General features: G+C 36.8%; 1 protein-coding gene across 1 annotated transcript; it reads left to right on the plus strand.

The window, feature by feature from the left end:
- Positions 1-271: 271 nt before the first annotated feature.
- LOC307188657 (multifunctional methyltransferase subunit TRM112-like protein) lies at positions 272-1,069 on the plus strand (the record flags this gene model as incomplete). The annotated part of the gene is made up of 1 exon (XM_079926082.1): positions 272-1,069. One exon carries the CDS (start codon positions 272-274, stop codon positions 641-643), a length of 372 nt encoding a protein of 123 aa, XP_079782208.1. The 3' UTR covers positions 644-1,069.
- Positions 1,070-21,297: the final 20,228 nt, after the last annotated feature.

Here is a 21,297-nt window from a genome sequence, read left to right on the forward strand (position 1 = left end):
AAAGACCCAAATAGGCAAAGCAATCTTGAGAAAGAAAAACAAAGCGGAAGGACATCACAATTCCTGATTTCAAACTGTTATAAACCTATATTAATCAAAACAGTATGGTCCTGGCATAAAAACAGACACATAGACCAATGGAACAGAATAGGCATCTCAGAAATAAAACCACGCATGTGTGGTCAACTAACTTTTGACAAGAGTGCCAAGAGCCCACCATGGGGAAAGAATAGTCTGTTCAATCAATGGTGTTAGGAGGCATTGAGTTGACATGAAGCTGCTCACCCACAACCTGCTGAGTTTGCCTGTGCAGGGAATTGGGGCCTGTGGCTTCGCCCTGTGCCTCCAGACCACTGAAGTCCGCATTAACCCTGTGGAGTCCAACCCCGACTTTGTGGCGGGAATGATACCTAAAGTGGAGTGGGCAGTGCTTCTGGAGGCTTCAGACACCTTGCATCTCTTCAAGGTGCCCAAAAAGCCAATTCAAGGACATGAACATAAGGAGAATTTTCTGAGAAATATGCACCATGTGCTGCTAGAGGTGGATGTGTTGGAGGGCATCCTGCAATGCCCAGAGTCTGGATTTCTATTCTCCATCAGACGTGGGATCCCCAAAATGTTGCTGAGTGATGAGGTAGCCTAGACTTAAAACAGTGCTAAGCACAAGTTTCTCATTCTGTGACCTTGTGTATCTTTGTTTACATATATCCTGTTTGTTAGTTCTGTTCTCTGTATCCCCAACCCTTGGCCCAGTGACACATGAAACACAAAGTGTTCTTGAGCTCGATATCATATACATATTTTTCTCATTAAAGGTTCAAAACCAAAAAAAAAATTAAATAAAAATAAATGGTGTTAGGAAAACTCTATACTCACATGCAAAAGAGTGAAACTATACCCCCCTATCTTACACCACTCACAAAAATTAACTCAAAATGGATTAAAGACTTAAAGGTAAGACCTGAAACCATAAAACTCCTAGAAGAAAATGTATAGATATAGACATAAAATTCACCCATATAAAAGGAAATCCGATCATTTGTGATAACATGGATGAACCTGGAGTGCATTATGCTGTGTGAAATAAGCCAGACAGAAAAAGAAGAATACTGTATGGTATCACTTATACTTGAAATCTGAAAAAAAATTCTGATTTTTTCACTGTGTGAAGTGATGGATGTGCTAATTATCTTGCTCTTGGTAATTATTCTATAATGCATGCATATGTTAAATCATCACATTGTACACTATAAATATATACAATTATATTAGTCAATTATTCCTCAATAAAGTTAAAAAAATAAACCAGTAGGGAGCATTCTAGGAACAAGAAGTAATTAAGGGTTGTGTGGCTGGAGATTTGGCTAAGGGGTAGATAGGAGCAACACTGTGAAGGGCCTCACATGCCATGTTGGTCCTCTGGGAGTCTTTGCTTATAATCAAGGTATAAGAGTCATCCTGGTTTGCATCTTATAGAAGAAAAGAGCTATAGATTATTCAGGAGTGAGTGCAACAAAATTCTGATATGCTTCTGCTTTTCCTGAAATAGTTCTAATTTCTGTGAAAGAAATTCAGTCTCATCCTGAGACTGAGTAACACCCTTCTGGAGGCTGGAAGACTAGTGATGGCTCCTTGTCTTTCATGGCATATCAATTGATGCTAAGAACAGAGTTCTTGACTGCAACCAAAATAGGACTTTTCATTCAACAAACTTTAAAAAAAAAATGTGTTTACAATGTGTCATGCTGTATGACAGTTGCTCAGGATACTTAGTCAAATAAAAATGACCATTCAAACAATTTAAATACTGGTAGAGGATGCAAATATATAAAAGAACAAGTAGATTATAGTGTAAAATGTTCAATGATTAGAAGTAAGCATAAATAGTATAGGAGCACAGAGGAGGGATATGGTAAATTTCTGGGGCAGAGGCTTGAAAATGGGTTCAAGTTCTGACTCTGTCACAAATTATTAGCTCTATGATTTTAGATAAGACATGTAATTTCTTGGGGCTTCATTGCTCCTATCAAAACAATGAGAACATTAGATGATATCTGAGTAAGCTCTCAGTTTTAAAATTAAGTGATTAAAAATGCAATCATAGGGCTTCCCTCGTGGCACAGTGGTTGAGAGTCCGCCTGCCGATGCAGGGGACATATGTTCGTGCCCCAGTCCGGGAAGATCCCACATGCGGCAGAGCGCCTGGGCCCGTGAGCCATGGCCGCCGAGCCTGCGCATCCGGAGCCTGTGCTCCGCAACGGAAGAGACCACAACAGTGAGAGGCCCGCGTACTGCAAAAAAAAAAAAAAAAAAATCATAAAAATTGCAATCATTTTATGATTCCAATAACTTAAACATACTTGATTTATAAAATTCAGCACATAGAAATATAAGCTAAGCATCAATTTCTTCTCCTCAACCCCCACTACCTCTAAAAGTCAACTTCCTTTTGTGTATTTGGGGGAAATACTCTCAAAAGATATTTTGTAAGTTGATGGTTTTGGTCTCAAAATTTAAGTTGCAGTGTCCTAGTCTAGCCCATAGAAATATAACATAATGCTTTTAAGCATAAGCTTGGGAGACCAACTATGCTTGTAACCATGGGAAAATGACTTAACCTTTTGTGCTTCAATTTTTTTATCTGTGAAATGGGATAACAGTTGGTTATACTTTTTTAATGTTGTTAAGAGGAATAAATTAGTTAATACATGCAAGGGTTTAGAATAATACCTGGCACATGATAAACATTCAATAAATATGAATTATATCACCTATAATGAAGCTCAGTGGTTTTATATATATTTTTTAGTTGTGGGCTACTTTCTACCAAAAAGTTTTATGCAATTAAAGTTGTATATTGTAAACCCTAAGGCAACCACTAAAAACACTTTAAAAGTGGTAGAAATAATGTCAACTTAGGAAACAAAATTGAATCATAATAATGCTCAATTAACCCAAGAGAAGGCAGATAAAGAAAAAAGAAATAAAGAACAGATGGAAGAAATAGAAAACAACTGGCAAGATGGTAGATTTTAATCCAACCATATCAATAATTGCATTAAATATGAATGTCTGAATGCACCAGTTAAAAATGACTGTTAGATTAGATCAAAAGGCAAGCACCAACTATATGTTTTCCTCAAGAAACTAACTTTAAATATAAATATAAGTGTAGTATAACTATACATATAAGTTAAAAGTAAAAGAGAAGATATATCATGCAAACACTAACCAAAAAGAAAGTCTGAAATAGCTATTTTAATATCAAACAAAATAGATGTCAGGGCTAAAGAGAGATATTACTTGATAATAAACGAATCAATTTTCCCAAGAAAAAATAACAATCCTAAACATTTATGCCCATAACATCAGAGTTTCAAAATACATGAAGCAAAAACAAATAGAATGAAAGGAAATATAGATAGATCCAAAATTGCTGAAGATTTTATCACTACTCTTTCAATAACTGATAGATAAAACATGCAGAGAGAAAACTAGTAAGAATACAGGAGCCCTGAACATTGGCATTTATGAAACACTCCATTCAACAACAGCAAAATACACTTTCTTTTTCAAGTACACATGAAACATTCACCAAGATAGACCATATGACTCACAAAATACACCTCAATAAATTGAAATGAATAGAAAGTCATACAAAGATGTTCTCAAACCATAAAAGAATTAAACCAGATATAAATAACAGAAAGCTATTTAGAAAATCTCCAAATATTTGGTAAATAAACAACACAATCCTAAATAACCCATGGGTGGAAAAGAAAATCTCAAAGAAATTTTAAAAATATTTTGAGGTAAAAGAAAGTGAACATACAACAGCACAAAATGTGTGGGATGTAACTAAAAAAATGATTATATGGAAATGTATAGCATAAAATGGCTATAACATAAAATAGTTAAAATGTAACATATAGCATAAAATGGTTAAACAAAAAGAAGAACGATCTCAAATCAACAATCTAAGCTTTTACCTTAAGAAACTAAAAAAAAGGGGCAAACTAAACCCAAATCAAGAGTAAATTAAGTAATAAAAATAATACCAGAAAGCAATGAAATTGAAAAGAAAAAATATATGATCCTCAATAGATGCAGAAAAATCATTTGACAAAATTCAATCTCTATTTATGCTAAAAAAAAAAAAAAAAAACTATCAGCAAACTAGAAATAAATGAGAACTTTCCTAACCTGACAAAGTATACATGGAATATCCAGCAGCTACAGCTATATTACACTAAATGATGAAAGACTGAATTGTTTTACCCTATTATAAAACACAAAGTAAGGCTGTTCTCTCTCTCAACATCATACTGAAAGTCCTAACTAGTGCAATAAAGCAAGGAAAAGATATAAAAGGCTTGCACATCAAGAAAGGAAGAAATAAAACTGTATTTAAGGGACTTCCCTAGGGGTCCAGTGGTTAAGACTCAGTGCTCCCACTGCTGGGAAGTAGAAGCTTCCCTGGCTGGGGAACTAAGATCCCACATGCCTCATGGTGTGGCCAAAAAAAACCCCAAAAAACAAAAGCTGTATTTAAAAAATGGCATGACTGTCTATGTAGAAAATCCCCAAAGAAGTCTACAGAAATCCTCCTCGAACTAATGAAAGGGGTTAGCAAAGTCACAAGATAGAAAATGGACAACTGGAATTCAAAATTTTAAAAATAATGCTATTTATCATAACATCCAAAAAAACTTAGATATGAGTCTAAAAATTTATGTGTAGGTCCTGTATGCTAAAATCTGCAAAATACTGGTGAAAAATATTAAAGAAATCCTAAATAAATTTAGGGTCACACCATGTTAATGGCTTTAAGACTCAGTATTGCTGTCAATTATCCCCAGTTCAATTGAAAACCCCAAATAAAATCCCAGGAGGTTCTTTTGTAAATATTAACAAGGCGATTCTAAAATTTATAGGGAAAGACAAAGGAACTAATATAGCCAAAACAATTTTAAAAGAGAACAAAGCCAAAGGACTCACGTTCCTCTATCACAAGATATACTCTAAAGTTGTAATCAAGACAATGTGGTATTGGTAAAAGGATAAACACATAAATCAATAGAACAGATAAAGAGAGACCAGAATTAGATCCACATGAATAAAAACAGTCAACTGACTTTGGTAAAGGTGCAAATACAATTCAATGGAGAAAGTATAGTGTCTTCAACAAATAGTGCTGGAACAGTTGGATGTCTATATGTCCCTGTCCCAGAAAAAGAAAGAAGGAATCTGAGCCATACTTCAAACATTAACTCTAAATAGATTATAGATATAAAACATTTAGGAGAAATAATGTGTGAACAAAGAATTTTAGTTATGTCACCAAAAGCATGATCTATAAATTTAAAAACTTGATAAATTGTACTTCATCAAAATGAAAATATTTGCTTTACAAAAGACAGCCATAGCTTAGAGAAAATATTTGCAAATTACATTTCTGGTGAATAATTTCTAACCAGAATATATAAAGAACTCTCAAAACTAAACAATAAGAAATTAAGCAAACCAATTTTAAAAATGGATAAAAGATCTGAACAGACACATCACCAAAGAAGGGACGAGGGTGGCAAATAAGCCTACAAAAAGATGTTCAATGTCATTAGCATAGGGAAATGCAAGTTAAAATTACCATGAGACACCACTACACTCCTACTAAAATGGTTATTATTATTTTTTTAATGGCAGCACCAAGTACCTAGAAGGATGCCAAGCGACTGGAACTTATTACATAGTTGGTGAGAATGCAAAATATTACAGCCTCTTTGGAAAACAGTTTGGCAATTCTTATAAAGTTAAAGATATTTCAAGCCACCCAAAAGAAATGAAAATTTATGTACCTGCAAAAACATGTATATGAAAATGTGTAGCAGCTTTATTCAAATTCACCAAATATTGGAAACAATTCAGATGTCCATCAACCAGAAAATGGATAAACAAGCAGTGGCACACTTGTGCAATAGAACACTCTACAGCAATGAGTAGGAACAGACTAGTGATTCACAAGCAACATGGACAAATCTTAAATGCATTTTGCTAAGTGAAAAAAGCTAAACTCAAAATGTTACATGTTATATGATTCCATGTATATGGGAATAGGAAAACCTTAAGGGAGGAAAACAGAACAGTGGTTTCCAGAGGTTATATGGTGGGAGGAGCAGTTGTCTGTTAAAAAGCAATACAAGGAAATTTGGGAGCCAATGGTATTCTGTATGCAAATATGGTGGTGGATACATGGATCTATACATTTGTCAAAACCCATACAGCTCTTCACCAAAAAGAAGGACTTTTACCATATTAGTTTTCTTCTTTGTTTTTCTAAACTGTCAAATTGTTGGGAAGGGAGGATGGATTCCAGGTCATGACAGATTGAAGGATGAATTTAAATTATTTCAAATGAATCACATGACCTCACTAAGGGGAAGGGGGAAGAAAGTAGATGACCTAAGTAACTTAGGAAAGTAACATTTTCACTGGATACTTAAAGACAGAAGAACTATTCAGAAACATTATACTCTAATGGGTAATTTGTTTCTCAGAGGGGTATGGGTTAATACAGAAAATATTAATACACTGAGTTGAAAAAATAAGTAAATATATTTTATCTAATTAGAGCTAGGTTTCTCATTGTCAAGAAGGAAGTTACAAATAAGGAAAGGGGAAAAACTAAAATGAACCCTGTGGTCCTGGATTGGAGTCAAAGCTATCCATATAAACTCATGCATTATTTTTTCTTTTTTAAATAGCACAGCATTGGGGAAGGATAATTGTGTACTATATGAACTAACAATCCCATTTCTTTTTTTTCTTTTTCTTTTTTTTTTTTTTTGGCCACACCACGTGGCATGTGGGATCTTAGTTCCCCGACCAGGATGGAACTCACGGCCCCTGAAGTGGAAGCGAGGAGTCCCAACCACCGGACCACCAGGGAATTCCCCAACTCATGCATTTTTTTTTTAATTAGATAGATTAGCTAGCTGGCTAGGTAAAAATAGATGTATGCATGCATTAGTTAGCTTTCATACATTTATTTCCTAGCTCTATCCACTAGACCAGAAGCAGTGATTCTTCTTGTATGTATGTTCTGCTGGCTCTGCTTTTCTGGCCAAAGTCTCACTGATACAACAAGTAACAGTAGAGCTGCTCCCGAGTGGTCCATCTGACAGGTGCTTTTCTATACCACCTGACCCTCCCTCCCTCCTCACTTAGTTTTACTGAGCATCGCTCTGACTTACTTCCCTGCTACGGTATCTCTCAAAATGATGTTCCTGCTCCACACAGCTCTCAACAGAAAGTTGGATGTGGGGAAGATCACTTCTGTGTGTTTCTCCCTATTCCCCATAATGCTGTAAATAAGACCATGGTACTGTATCCAACTTGAGAAACAATTTGAGGTGGGGAGTAACTAAAGTGAGTTGCAGTGTAAGAGAGAGAAAGGAAAAAAATCTGTTTTCATATCCAAGGGAAAAGCTCAGAAGCATTTAATAGAAGTTCTACATTTGTTCCCACCCTGTTTATAGGCTTGTTTCTCTTCTCCTCAAGTCTGCCTTACTTTCAAAAATGCCTCCTTCAATTATCTACAATATAAATCCCTCATTATTCTTCAAGGATCAACACCACAGGAATTGATCTGATGTAAGGATCCATTTCATTACTGCCTTAGGCCCAGGTCATTCATCATAATACAATTCCTAAATCTAGATTAACTCTATGAAAAGGGAATGTTAGTTCTCTCTACCTGGGTATTATTTCCCTAAATACAACATAATTTACAGACACCTTTGCCTAAACGGGATTGTGTTTTAAATTACGTTAAAGCAGAATAGTGTTATTTGTCCCTTGAACCGCCCTGACCCACAAGTACCCCCCAGTCACCACCACTTCTACACAATTTATTTTCCGCTTCTAAAGTTTACCCCCTTGTCTTTGGGAACATAAGAAAAAGGTCCCATGAGTGTGTATTTTTTCAAGTTACCCAGCCATCTATCCCCTGGAAACTGCCCAGTAAAAGCTTCAAAATCACCTTTCCCAATACCTTGACCTGTGGTTCATTCCTAGTAGAAGGAAGGAAGTACTAGAGTTTATTTCCTCACATAAGACATTCCAAGGGGTGGGAATTGGGGATTAGGAGGTAGCCAGTGTTTATTCTTCTTGATATAATAGCTGAAATCCCTGATATCACTCTCCTGGAAATTTGAAGGGTGGAAATTGGGTTAAAGCACAATGTCTTAGATAATCTCCAGATTCAGAATTTAAGTTCCAATAATAGCAACTTAAAGAAAATGATCCTCTTACAAACTTCACATATAGTCTTAAATCTACCAAAAATTTATCTCAACAACCTGAAAAACCTTACTTCCATTAGTTGCACTAACTGGATTTCCATAAATTAGACATCCATTTATAAAACACATAGAATGGCATTCAATCCGTCATCCCTCTCTTAATGTAACTTTGATTAGTAAGGTGCTCTGCCCCATCCTATACCAGTGATTCCCTTGTGCTCAAACAATGGAGTGATATTTGAAGGGTGGGTTGAAAATGGGGGAGGGTAGCATTGAACTGGAAAAGTAAAGTAAATCTTGAGCTTCAAGCTTCAAGATGTCAAGCATATAGCTGAGACTGAGATAAAGCAGCATGAACACAGGACTTGTCTAGAGCCAAAGCAGTAGGAACTGGAAAAAAAAATGTCCACCAAGACAATGCCAAAATTAATGGTACCTTTCTCAAAGTTGTAACTTGGACCAACTCTGAGTTCCAACAAACATTGAATGGATTCCGTCTTTCTTAGTAAGACCCCTTATTCCCCTCTTATTTTCAGGGGAGCGCTAGTAGTTCAAATGTTTAGGAATTTTTAGATTGTATCTTCAGATCCTTACAGGCCAGGCCTCCACCTCCACTTCTCCTGCCCCATCACTGCAGCAAAACCTGTGTCTACTTTGGACAATGAGTTTCGGCAAAACCATTCATTAAAAAAATTATTCTACTGGAAACAGACATCATAGCTATACTATCTATATAGATACATATCTAGAGAGAGAGCTAGAGAGATATGTAAATGTACATAGATAGACATCTAGAGAGAAGGAGAGAGCTAGATAGAGAGAGAGAAGGTTGTTTCTAACATTCATGCCCTTAGGTAATTCCCTCCCCTGTATGTGGACTGAACACAGCCTTCCTTCTAAAAAATATATATCTATAACATAGAAAAATTGATGAAATGTCACTTTTTAGATTCCATCTTGCCTGTACCCTCTCTATTGCTCTTCTCACTTGCTCACTCTGATGAAACCAGCTGCCAAGTTGTGAGATACCCAGTGGAGAGGTCCACATGGCAAGGGACAGAGGGAGGCCTCCAGCCAACAGCCATCAAGGGACTGAGGCCCTCAGTGCAACAACCCATGAAGAACTGAATCTTGCCAACAACCACGTGAATGAGCTTGGAAGCAAATCCCTCCCCAGTCAAGCCCATGGGTGAGACTGTAGCCCAGCTGACACCTTGATAGCAAACTTACAGAAAACTTTGAGCTAAGCTGTGCACAGATTCCTGACCTACAGAAACTGTGAAACAATAAATGCTTTGTAACAAATGGGGTAATTTGTTACAAGCAAGGTAATTAATACCATAACCTGTAAATTATATGAAATTTACATGTAAATATAAATTATATAAATTTATATTTATATTCTATGTAATATAATATAATATGTATATGTTTAAACCAACTACTACAGGTTGGCCTGGGAATTTGGACTCCTGTGATAATGTTGTTCTTGTGGGAAAGTATGCGGGTATGCTTTGAATTTTACAAAATTCTTTACAAACTATTGAAATACAATGCACTGGTGAGTTGAGGACTTAAAGGGCACTCTTTTAAAAATTTTAATTGATATTTTCATTAAACTTCCTAGGATCTAAATTGAAGAATTATGTATGATTTGATGTCTTTTTTGTATTTTTTTCTGCATTTTCCTCAATAAATATATCCCACTTTTTTCTTCCTGATAAATTCACATTAATTGTTCAAGGACCAACCCAGCTATTACTTCCCATGAAGCTTTCCCTCTTCCAAGGCAGGACTTAGTACCTTTCAGTTATCCCATCCTCTATCGGTGGTCCCTCTCTCTTAGCTCTTATCACACTTTATCATAATTTATCTTTCTAACCTGACTTCCCCACTTGACAGTGTATATTTAATCAATTTCATAAGTCCTCTAATAAAATATTCTCATACAGAGTAGGTGTTCAATAATAGCTAATGAAAGAATGAGTAAACAAACAAAGGAAGTTGGGAAAGAACTTCAGGCACTGGGAGAATATCCCTTTTTTAACTGGCTATTTAAATGCCTGTCTATTGATGTTATGGATACTGGATTAAAAGAGGCAGAATGATTTCTTAAAAAGAAAATCTTAAGTGCTATCCTTACTTCAAACCTTGCTCACAAGAAAAGGCTTGAAATCTTTGTGGACTGGCCTCTACCTATATCTAGAGTGTCTCATCTTTTCCAAGTTCTCCCCCTCACTTTCAGCCTGCATTCAATCACACTGGGCATGTTCCACTGATTTGCTACATTCCCTCCCATCATTCTGCACATGCTGCTTTTTTTTTTTTGCCAGGAACAGCATTTCTCCCAACTTCTGTAATGTTATCTTGTAATATTCATCACAGTTGTAACTTTGCCCTTATTTGTGTGATCATCATGTATTAGTCTGTCAGCCATTAGACAAAAAACTCTATAAGAGAAGAAAGTGGTTTGTTTTTGCTCACCAGCACTCATGAGTCAGTGGGTGCCTTTCAATCGCAGGAGTTTGCCTCTTCAATATATTCTCCAGTTGTATGATAAAAGGCTCAGTTCCTTATTATAGGAGTTAACCTGTAAGCAAGCCGGCAGGAAGAGGATTTAAGGTTTGATATGAAGGTAAATTTGATTAAGTCCATTTCAAGTCACCAAGAAGAAATGAAGCCCTAAAAGCCGTATTGTCATGCCCCACCATCACTCCAAGGTTCTTGCTTCTCTAATTTTGGGGAACACAAAAGAAGACATATTGACTGGTAGATGAACCTACTCTAGGGATCTTTGTGAAATAATTATGAATCATATTAGCTAAAACTTACTGAGTATTAAGCACTGTTCTAGCAGGTTACACACATCATCTCAACCTTCACCATAATATTTTGAGACAGTGACTGTTACCTGCATTTTAAAGATGGGATGGAGGCAAAAAGAAGTCAAGTTTACACAACTAGAAAGTGGCAGACCAGGAATTCATTCCCACTTAGCACCTATGCTCTTAAGTATTTCAAGACACTGGCTCTTTTCTGTTGGAGGTGAGGGAATTTGAAGGTCCAGCAAAGATTTCTTCCAAGAACTGGAGCCACTTTGTGTCTAAGATTAAGAAAGATCCCTCATCTGCTTTCCATCTGAACTCCATCTGAACCCACTTCCCTCTCCCACCTTATGTATCCCTGGATGCATTTTTCATGCTCACTGTTATGTTAGAAAACACTCAGCATGAATTCTGGGGCGAAACTACCTAAATTAGAATCCCAGCTCTACCGTTTACAGTCTGTGTGAACTTGAAAAACTTACTTGCACTCTCTGAGCTTCAATTACCTGTCTGGAAAATGGGATCAATATCTGTGTTATTTGTTGGGAGTGCTAAGCTTATTTAATGCATATAAAGGTTTCAGAACAGTACCTGCCCCATAATAGGCACTGAATTAGCTGCAGTTATTACTGTTGGACACAGATTTAGTTGGCATTCAATGGTATTATTTTCATCCTATAAACCCACTTTTGTAATTTGTAAAACAAGATTTTGGCAACATTGCATTGTTGGGAACATATTTCTTTCATGAACATAAGAATCACTGTGAAGGAATACCATGTGTGTTTAATAACAGAAATAATTTTCATTCTAAGTCGTTGTGTTCACATGCCCTTTGGTCAACTAGATTGCTGAAGAACTGAAAGAGTTAAAAGCATGGCACCCCAAAATATGCCACTATGGTTTAAGGATTATTTTGAGATGAAAGCCATTGAGAAAAAAAGACACAGGACAAACTCTCTACTAGGAAGGACAGGATGATTCTTAATCACTGGAGATAACTTTAGATTCTTAACAGCCCAGAGAAGGCACCAGAGCCAGCCATGTAACAAACCTTCCTAAAACAACACTTATCTTCCATTAGTTTCCCCCATCTGCTTTCCCTTCCACCCCTAAAAGCCTAAAACTGTTTCCTTTGTTTTGTCACTTCTTCATTAATTGATTGCTCTTTGTTAAGATGCTATTAAACCCCAAGTGCTAACCACTCCTTTGAGTTACTCATCACTAATTTTCTGCCACATGTATGCGTGCTGCAAGTGTTAATAAACCCCTCCTTGTTTTTATCTTGTTAAGCTGTCTTTTGTCAGTCTAGTTTCAGGGCCCTAGTCAGAAAACCTAGAAAGGTAGAGGAAAAGTTTTTGTTTTGTTTTGTTTTGGTTTGGTTTTTTTTTCCTTTCCTACAGAACAAATCACAATCTTGGTCTCACTGCAATTTTTTTAATTTTTATTTTTAGAAGTACATTTGCAGTTTAGAAGTATGATGATTTTCCTGATCGTCAGTACTGCAGTCCAGATGCCTGAGTTCTCATTTCTCCACCACTGCCAGCTGGGGAGGTTGTCTGGGCCAGTCCCTTTCTGTCCATCACTCCTGTTTTCTGATGCATGAACCCTTCCTAAAGCTGGGGAGCAGCATCAAAGAAAGATTGTGGAGCTTATTACTGTGTGTAAAGTACCTTGCAATCCCTGTCTGAAAGAAGCTATAGAAATGCAAAGAATTCTATGTGATTTTATCTGCAGAGTAAGCTCCGGTTAGAACATCAGTCTGGATTTAAGTTATATCTTTGCTTCCACTGCTATTGTGGATTAAAGTCAGTCCGTTTTAATGTTACTAAAATGTAATTTCTTTTCTGAGGATAGCTAGACATGCAATGCTGAAAAGGATTTAATTCACTGTGTCGTCACAGGGATGATGATGTTGGCTCAATTTTGAATGTCAGGAGAAAGCCATAGGATGCTAAACTCTCCCACTGTTGCAATTCTTACAATACAATATAATTAAGAGGAAGCAGAAGGGCACCTAAGCAAAATGTTAGGATCCTAGTAGTTTGAGAGTAGGGTCAGAGACGGTTGAATTTGGTAGTATGGCTCCCTGGTATGGGGCGTTATCAGGCCAGAATGGATGAGGGGAGAAAAAGAGACCCAGTCAGCCAGAGGATAACAGAGTGCAGTTAACTTCTGGAGGGCAATTCTGAATAAACCACAGAGTATTTAAAAAAAGAAGACACCCTGGGATTAATTGTCTTCCACTGGCCTGTGAGGTAACTGATACCAAATATAATTGAATTACTTTGTAATTATTTCTTTTGGAGTATTTAACCTAAGCTAGGCTTTGGAGATGGATTTTTTTCTCTCTCTTGCTTTGCACTGCAAATGGTTTTGCACTACGGATATTTTTCTGCTTTACTGTATTATCTTGTGCAAACTACTCTGGTTTGTTTTCCCCCCTCTTCCTTGCCAATGGGGTTGTTTACTTATTGGAATTAAAGTCAGAAGTGAGCGTCTCTTGCCAGTAGGACAGAATTTCTAATAAATATGTAAATAACGCCTCTCTCTTCTGCGGCTGCGGGCTCTGCTCTCACGTGGCCCACCTGGGCCACAGTCTGGGGCTCAGGCAGGCTTGGAGAAGATGAGAGATTTTCATCAATCTGTAGATCAGAAAGAAATTAAATTAAATCCAATCTGAGAGGGCAAAGGTAAGGTGGTAAGAAAGGGTATTTGTCCTTGTGGTTGTAGAAATGGGCCATTTTCTTTGGCCTATGGGTGAAAGTTGTCTGAAGGTTGACACAGCCTGTCATAAGAAAGGGACTTGGAGCATTCAGGGGTGGCTCAGGGTGGAGAGAAATAAATGTCTCCTCTGCAGGCAGGCCATGATTATTTCAATAATAGTAATAGCAATGCCATCATCAATCAACACGTACACCTGTCTCGTGACCCAATTCTATGCCGGTGGTAATTAACACCCCGTGTCTACATTGCACCTTGAACTCAAAAATATTTTGAGGACTTTTGATACATTTACCATTCTGCAAAGAAGAAAATAATATCAAACTTCCACAGGTCAAGGATATACCACTGAGTGATGCTTAACAGTATGAGCTCTGGAACCAGAATGCAAGGAATTGAATTTTACTTTGCCACTTACTATCTCTGTGCCTCAGTTTTCTGATGTGTAAAATGGGTATTCACGCATTCAACAAATATTGATTACCTAGCATATGCCAGTCAAGTTCAAGCTTAGGGAGATACAGTAGGGAACAAAACAAAGGCCCTCTTGTTAACAATAGTGGTACCTACCTCAATGAGTTGCCATGAGCATTAACTGAATGAGTATATCCCCGGTATATAGTAAGTTCTCAATAAATGTGAACAAGTAGGGTTTAAAGTCACATAAAAAGGCATTACAGAGTAGCAGGCTCCTCAGCCCAGGATCTAGTCACTGAGCAATATTCAGTCTGCCATTACACAGGGCTACAGCCTGGTGATGGAAAGAGCCATGGTGAAGTTCTATAAGACCGGGATATGCTTGGATGTGCTCAACAAGCTCCAAGAGAGAGTGGCTGTTAGGGTTTCATGTAGCCAACCACGTGATGAGCTAGGAAAGTGTATAATATCCAGAGATGTGCTATGAGGAGCCACTTGATTTTCTGACATGCGCCCCTGCCGCCCCCCTCCACCCCCACCGAGGACCTGTCTCAAAGCCTTTGCAATAGAGTATCTGCTCTTGGTGAATGTGCCCTGGTTGCAGTTACACCTTATTTACTCTCTGGCAGACACTGGGTCCTCTTAAAGGAGATGTGGCCTCAGTTAAATGGCACAGTCAGATTTGTTCTCTGTTAGTCTGTTCCTTCATGAAATAAAGCAGAATGGGGGAGGGATGCCACCTCTCCAGTGCTCTCGATCTTTTGCCAGCCTAATGGACTTTGCAAAATGAGTTCCCAGCAAGGAAATCCAGGGGTTGAGTGGGGCAGTGTATGGAAGCTTTGTCAGAGTGACATGCTTGGGTGAGCCTCTCTCCATGATAAAGGGAAGAACTAATTAGAGCCATAAATTATGGATTATTAATTACTGTGCCTTGTAAAGAAAAATATGCAGATAGGTTTGGGTTTTGGGGGGGCCACATGTGTGTTTGCATGCTTTAACACAGCCTCCTCTGGGCCTTCTTGCCTTTCTACTCTTCCCTTCACTTAGGGTGTCTGACCTAAATGACATCCTAGAGGCATTATTGGCTTATCCACTAGAAAACCAAGAGTGCATTAGCTTTAAAAGTCTCAAGGAGTAAATAGTGTTAGGAAGTACTAGAATCGCCAAGCAGATTGGCTGCTACATTTTGGATTGAGGCCATAGCTAAAGAGAGAAATGCAATTTTGTTACATATTTAAACAGCAACCTCAAACTGTCATCAAGCCATGGAGACAGATCCCTACCACTACCACCGTTTACCCTCCCCAAAAGTAAAATAATTAGTTTTAATATTGGGCAAGAAGACAAATTTCAAAATTAAATTTCCAATATCATAGAATGTTAAGCAGCTATTAAAATGATATTTACATAGAGTTTTTAATGATATGGAAAGAATCTTATAACCTTAAGCACAAAAATGGAATAGAAAATTACATTAATACACAGAATGTTCTTAATAAGGTTTTAAAAGCATGGGGGAGATGTTTAAAAAAAATAAGCCAAAATTTCAGGATGGTAGAATTAAACATGATTCTTCCAGCTTTTAAAAAATGTATGCATTTTCCAAATTTTTAAAACATGAGCATGTAGTATTACATTTAAAAGTAATGTGATTGGCCTTACATTTAGGTCTTTAATCCATTTTGGGTTTGTTTTTGTGTATGGTGTTAAGGAGTGTTTTAATTTCATTCTTTTACATGTAGCTGTCCAGTTTTCCCAGCACCACTTATTGAAGAGGCTGTGTTTTCTCCATTGTATATTCTTGCCTCTTTTATCAAAAATAAGGTGACCATATGTGCATGGGTTTATCTCTGGGCTGGCAGAACACTCTATGACATAAATCACAGCAAGATCCTTTTTGACCCACCTCCTAGAGAAATGGAAATAAAGACAAAAATAAACAAATGGGACCTAATGAAACTTAAAAGCTTTTGCTTAGCAAAGGAAACCATAAACAAGACGAAAAGACAACCCTCAGAATGGGAGAAAATATTTGCAAATGAAGCAACTGACAAAGGATTAATCTCCAAAATTTATAAGCAGCTCATGCAGCTCGATATCAAAAAGACAAACAACCCAATCCAAAAATGGATGGAAGACCTAAATAGACATTTCTCCAAAGAAGATATACAGATTGCCAACAAACACATGAAAGGATGCTCAACATCACTAATCATTAGAGAAATGCAAATCAAAGCTACAATGAGGTATCACCTCACACGGGTCAGAATGGCCATCATCAGAAAGTCTACAAACAATAAATGCTGGAGAGGGTGTGGAGAAAAGGGAACCCTCTTGCACATTGGTGGGAATGTAAATTGATACAGTCACTATGGAGAACAGTATGGAGGTTCCTTAAAAAACTAAAACTAGAATTACCATATGACCCAGCAATCCTACTACTAGGCATATACCTGGAGGAAACCATAATTCAAAAAGAGTCATGTACCATAATGTTCATTGCAGCTCTATTTACAATAACCAGGATATGGAAGCAACCTAAGTTTCCATCAACAGATGAATGGATAAAGAAGATGTGGCACATATGTACAATGGAATATTACTCAGCCATATAAAGAAACAAAATTGATTTATTTGTAGTGAGGTGGATGGATCTAGAGTCTGTCATACAGAGTGAAGTAAGTCAGAAAGAAAAAATCACATACCATATGCTAACACATATATATGGAATCTTAAAAAAAAATGTTTCTGAAGAACTAGGGGCAGGACAGGAATAAAGATGCAGATGTAGAGAATGGACCTGAGGGCATGGGGAGGGGGAAGGGTAAGTTGGGACGAAATGAGGGAGTAGCATGGACATATATACACTACCAAATGTAAAATAGATAGCTAGTGGGAAGCAGCTGCATAGCACAGGGAGATCATCTCAGTGCTTTGCGACCACCTAGAGGGGTGGGATAGGGAGGGTGAGAGGGAGACGCAAGAGGGAAGATATATGGGGTATATGTATATGTATAGCTGGTTCACTTTGTAATATAGCAGAAACTAACACACCATTGTAAAGCAATTATACTCCAATAAACATGTTAAAAATAAAGAAATAAATAAAACTAATGTGAAAGTATGAAAATTTAAAAACCAAAACAAAGCCCTCCAATCAGCAATAACATTCAAGTTGATCAAAAACCAGTTTCCCAGCCCCAAATATTAGCCTTTCAAATTGTTCAGGAAGTAAAACAATGGGCAGTTGAGGGAAAGACACTGTTGTATCAGTGCATTTTCTTTGTTGTTCCTGATTTTGGGAGAGTTCTGGCTGTCTAGGGATCCATGCCAGTGTTTCTAGCTTAGAATTGGTGATTAGTGAGTGTTTTTGAAAAGAGCATCCTGACAACAATGTGAAGAGTGTATCAGAGGGGTGCCAGAGTCAGGAGATTACAAGGCTACACAGGTAAGAAACAATGGTTGTTTGGACAAGTGTGGAGGCAATGAAAATGAGACAGAAGTGGACACATTTGATACTTATTCAGGAGCTTAAATCCATAGGCCTTAATAATGGATTTCAAATTGGGGAAATGAGTAATAGAGTTAGTTGTCAAGAGTGATGCCTCTTTTTCTGTGTAATGGATGGATAGTGAGTTTTTCACCAAAAGAAGCACTGTGATATGATATGTTTGTTTATTAGGAGGTCAGCAGTGTGGAATATGTTATCTATTTTTGCACAATAGATTGTCTCAAACTTAGTGGTTTAAATTAATAAATATTTATTATCTAAGTTCCTAAGTATCAGGAATTCAGAAGTGTCTATGTGGTTTTGGCTCAGCGTCTTGGAATCAAGATGTTGGTCAAAACCACATTCGTCTGAATCCTTGACTGGGGCTGGAGAATCTGTTTCCAAACTTTCTCATGTGACTGTTGGCTGGAGGCCTCACTTTCTTACCACATGGGCTTTTCCATGAGGACATTGCAGTTGGCTTCCCTAGAATAAGTGACCCAAGAAAGGGAAAGGAAGTAGGCAGCTGAAGTGCTTTATACAATCTGTTCTCTGAGGTCACACACTGTCATTTCTGGTTTTATTCTATTCATTATAAGTGAGTCACTAAGTTCAAGCCACACTGGAGGTAGAATTAAGCCCCAGTTTTGAAGGGTATGTCAGATAATTTCTGGACATATTTTAAACCACCATGGGAGAAGGTGCTAGATCATGAGCTTATTTTTTGACATACTAAGTTTAAGGAACAAGTAAGAAATTCATATCTCAAGTATAGGTAGATATGGAGGTCTAATAAGAAACTGCAGCTAGAAATATAAAATTGTGAGTCTTCTAGCTTTACATCTTTGAGCATGGAGGAGATTGCTTAAGAAAGAAGTGTAGAGTGAGATAAAAAAGAATCAAAGGGTAAGGAATTCTAACCTTGGGATATCCATTTTACATCTGAATAGAGGAGGATGAATTTGCAAAGGAGACAAAAGAAAAGACCAAGTGAATAAAGAGAAACAAAACATGAGAGTGATGTATCATTCATGAAAGCCACTGACTTGGTATCAATCATTTCTAAGAGAATGGTGTTTAGAAACCAAGATCTGGAAACTAGGTGTGCTCATCATAGTTGGACTGCCATTGCTTCTAGACCCTCTCAGAAGACAGAACTGGAAAATAGATATATATGTATACTAAGTGACACACACAGAGACATAACATTGCTCTATCTATCTTTATGTGTGTTTGTGCATGTGTATGTGGGTTGGTGTACATATTTGTTTGCAGTTGACCCTTGAACAAAGCGGGGGTTAATCTGCATATAACTTATAGTCAGCCCTTCACACCTGCAGAGTCAACCAACCTCAGATCATCTAGTACTGTAGTATTTACTACTGAAAAATATCCATGTATAAGTGGACCCATATAGTTCAATGGTCAACTATATATATATATATATATATATATATGTTTATATATGTATATATATATATAGATGTATTTTGTGTATATACACATACAAATCATGGGTTTATACGAACTGATTCCAATTAACCTCCACAGAGTTTATTTTAACCTTCCCCCTTTCTTTATTTCTAACTTCTCCAATAACAAGAAAGCTGACCCTCATTTATAAAATATACTTACTAACTTGATTGTTCTGGTATACACAAAAGTTATTTTACAACTGTCAACCCATATCCCTATGAGAAACAAATTAACTGAGGAAATTCAGCATTTGTACACAGTTCTTTTTACCTGTAGTCTTATAGTATCCAGTCAAGATACTGTATACCAAAGTTAGTTCTTTTCTTCTCTCTCTAGTGTGGTTATGCTATTCATTCACTATAGAGTTTATAGAGTTAAGTTCATTTGTCACTTTTTGCATTTCATTTTAGTTCCCCCACCCTTATTTGCATTTCATTTTCGGTCCCCCACCCTTATCCTGGTTGGTTTGTTTATTTTGTTGGAGTTTGAAGGATATGTGAAACATTAGTTTGATGTCAAGAGCCAGAAGTTACACTCAGAAGTAACCTCCTTTCTCACTCCTACTACCCCATTCCCACTTTCTTTGAGTTCCCCTTCTTTTTACACATTTCCCATTGCCTGTTCCCTCCAGTGGGTAACAAGTTTCCTTAATCTGTGTTTTATCCTTCCATTATTTCTTTTGTACAAATGAGTGGGTACCTGTGCATTTTCTTATATCCTCTTTTTTCACACAGGAAAGTAGCATACTATACATACATTTTTGCACTTTGCTTTTTCACTTACCAGCATGTCCTGGAAATCATTCCTTACCACTTCATAGATATCTTCCTCATTCTTTTTTATTTTTATGGCTGTGTAGCTCTTCTTTGTGTGGTTTTAGTATAGTTTATACAACCACTCTTCTATGAATGGACACGGGTTGTTTTCAATATTTCGTAATTGTAAACAATGCTGCAGTGAATAGCCTTGTATATATATTTCCCTGTTATTGGAGGTATATTCCTAGCTGTGGGATTGTGGGCCAAACGGCAAGTGTATATGTAGCTTTGTTAGATAGTGACAGATTTACCTCCAGAGGAAATGAGAGATTCTGCTTTCCTGCAGCTTTACTAGCAGAATGTGTTGTCATATTTTTTTTATTTTTGCCAGTCTGTCAGATGAGAAATAGCATCTCAGAGTTCTTTATATATATATATATATATATATATATATATATATATATATATATATATATATATATATATATATATATATATACCACTTATTATGAGTAAGCTCAAACATTTTTTTCATTATCAGAGGGCTTGTTTGTAAATGTCTTTTTGTGTCTTTTTACATTTCTCTATCAAGGTTTTGGTCCTTTTCTCTTCAATTTTAAAAGTTTTTTTTTTTTATTTATTAGGGATATTAGCTCTTTGTCTATGTTATAGTTTGTGAATATTTTTGCCCAATCTGTCAGTTTATTTATGGTATATTTTTGATGCCAACATTTTTTTAAATGTACCAGTCTTTCCTTTTGTTATATCTGGAATTTTAGTCACTCATTACATATTTATTGGCTTAATTCATGCCCCTGTTCCCAATCCAAGCTAAATTTTCACACTAAACACTCTTAACCACCCAAGGACAAAATAGTCTATATTTAGTTCTTGGAATCCTTCTCTCACCTTGTCTAGAAATAAACTAGAATTTTCCTGGTCTCTAAGCAGATGGTTCATTCATTTGCTAACTTCTATGCAACAATTTCTCATTTGCTAACCAAGCTTTAATTTCAGCTCAGATAGATTTCTCAGTACTGTTTAATATGTGGTTTTACCTGTGACTCAGAGATTCTGTCTCCTGGAAGAACAGAAATCTCTTAACAGTTAGCCACCTCCTATCTACCTAAGAGTTGGCAAAACAAATGTTTAACACAGATTATAGGCAATAGATTCCATATATATATATATATATGGACCTGTTTCATGGAAGGTTATAGTGTCAGCAGCAATAAATGAATTTCAGTGTGACTGATTGCCTGCTTAAAAAATGAGGTCTGTGCCAAGTGCTGTAGGTTCTATGAGAG

Source organism: Stenella coeruleoalba, assembly GCF_951394435.1.
Source record: "Stenella coeruleoalba genome assembly, chromosome: 1".
Taxonomy (NCBI): Eukaryota; Metazoa; Chordata; class Mammalia; order Artiodactyla; family Delphinidae; genus Stenella; species Stenella coeruleoalba.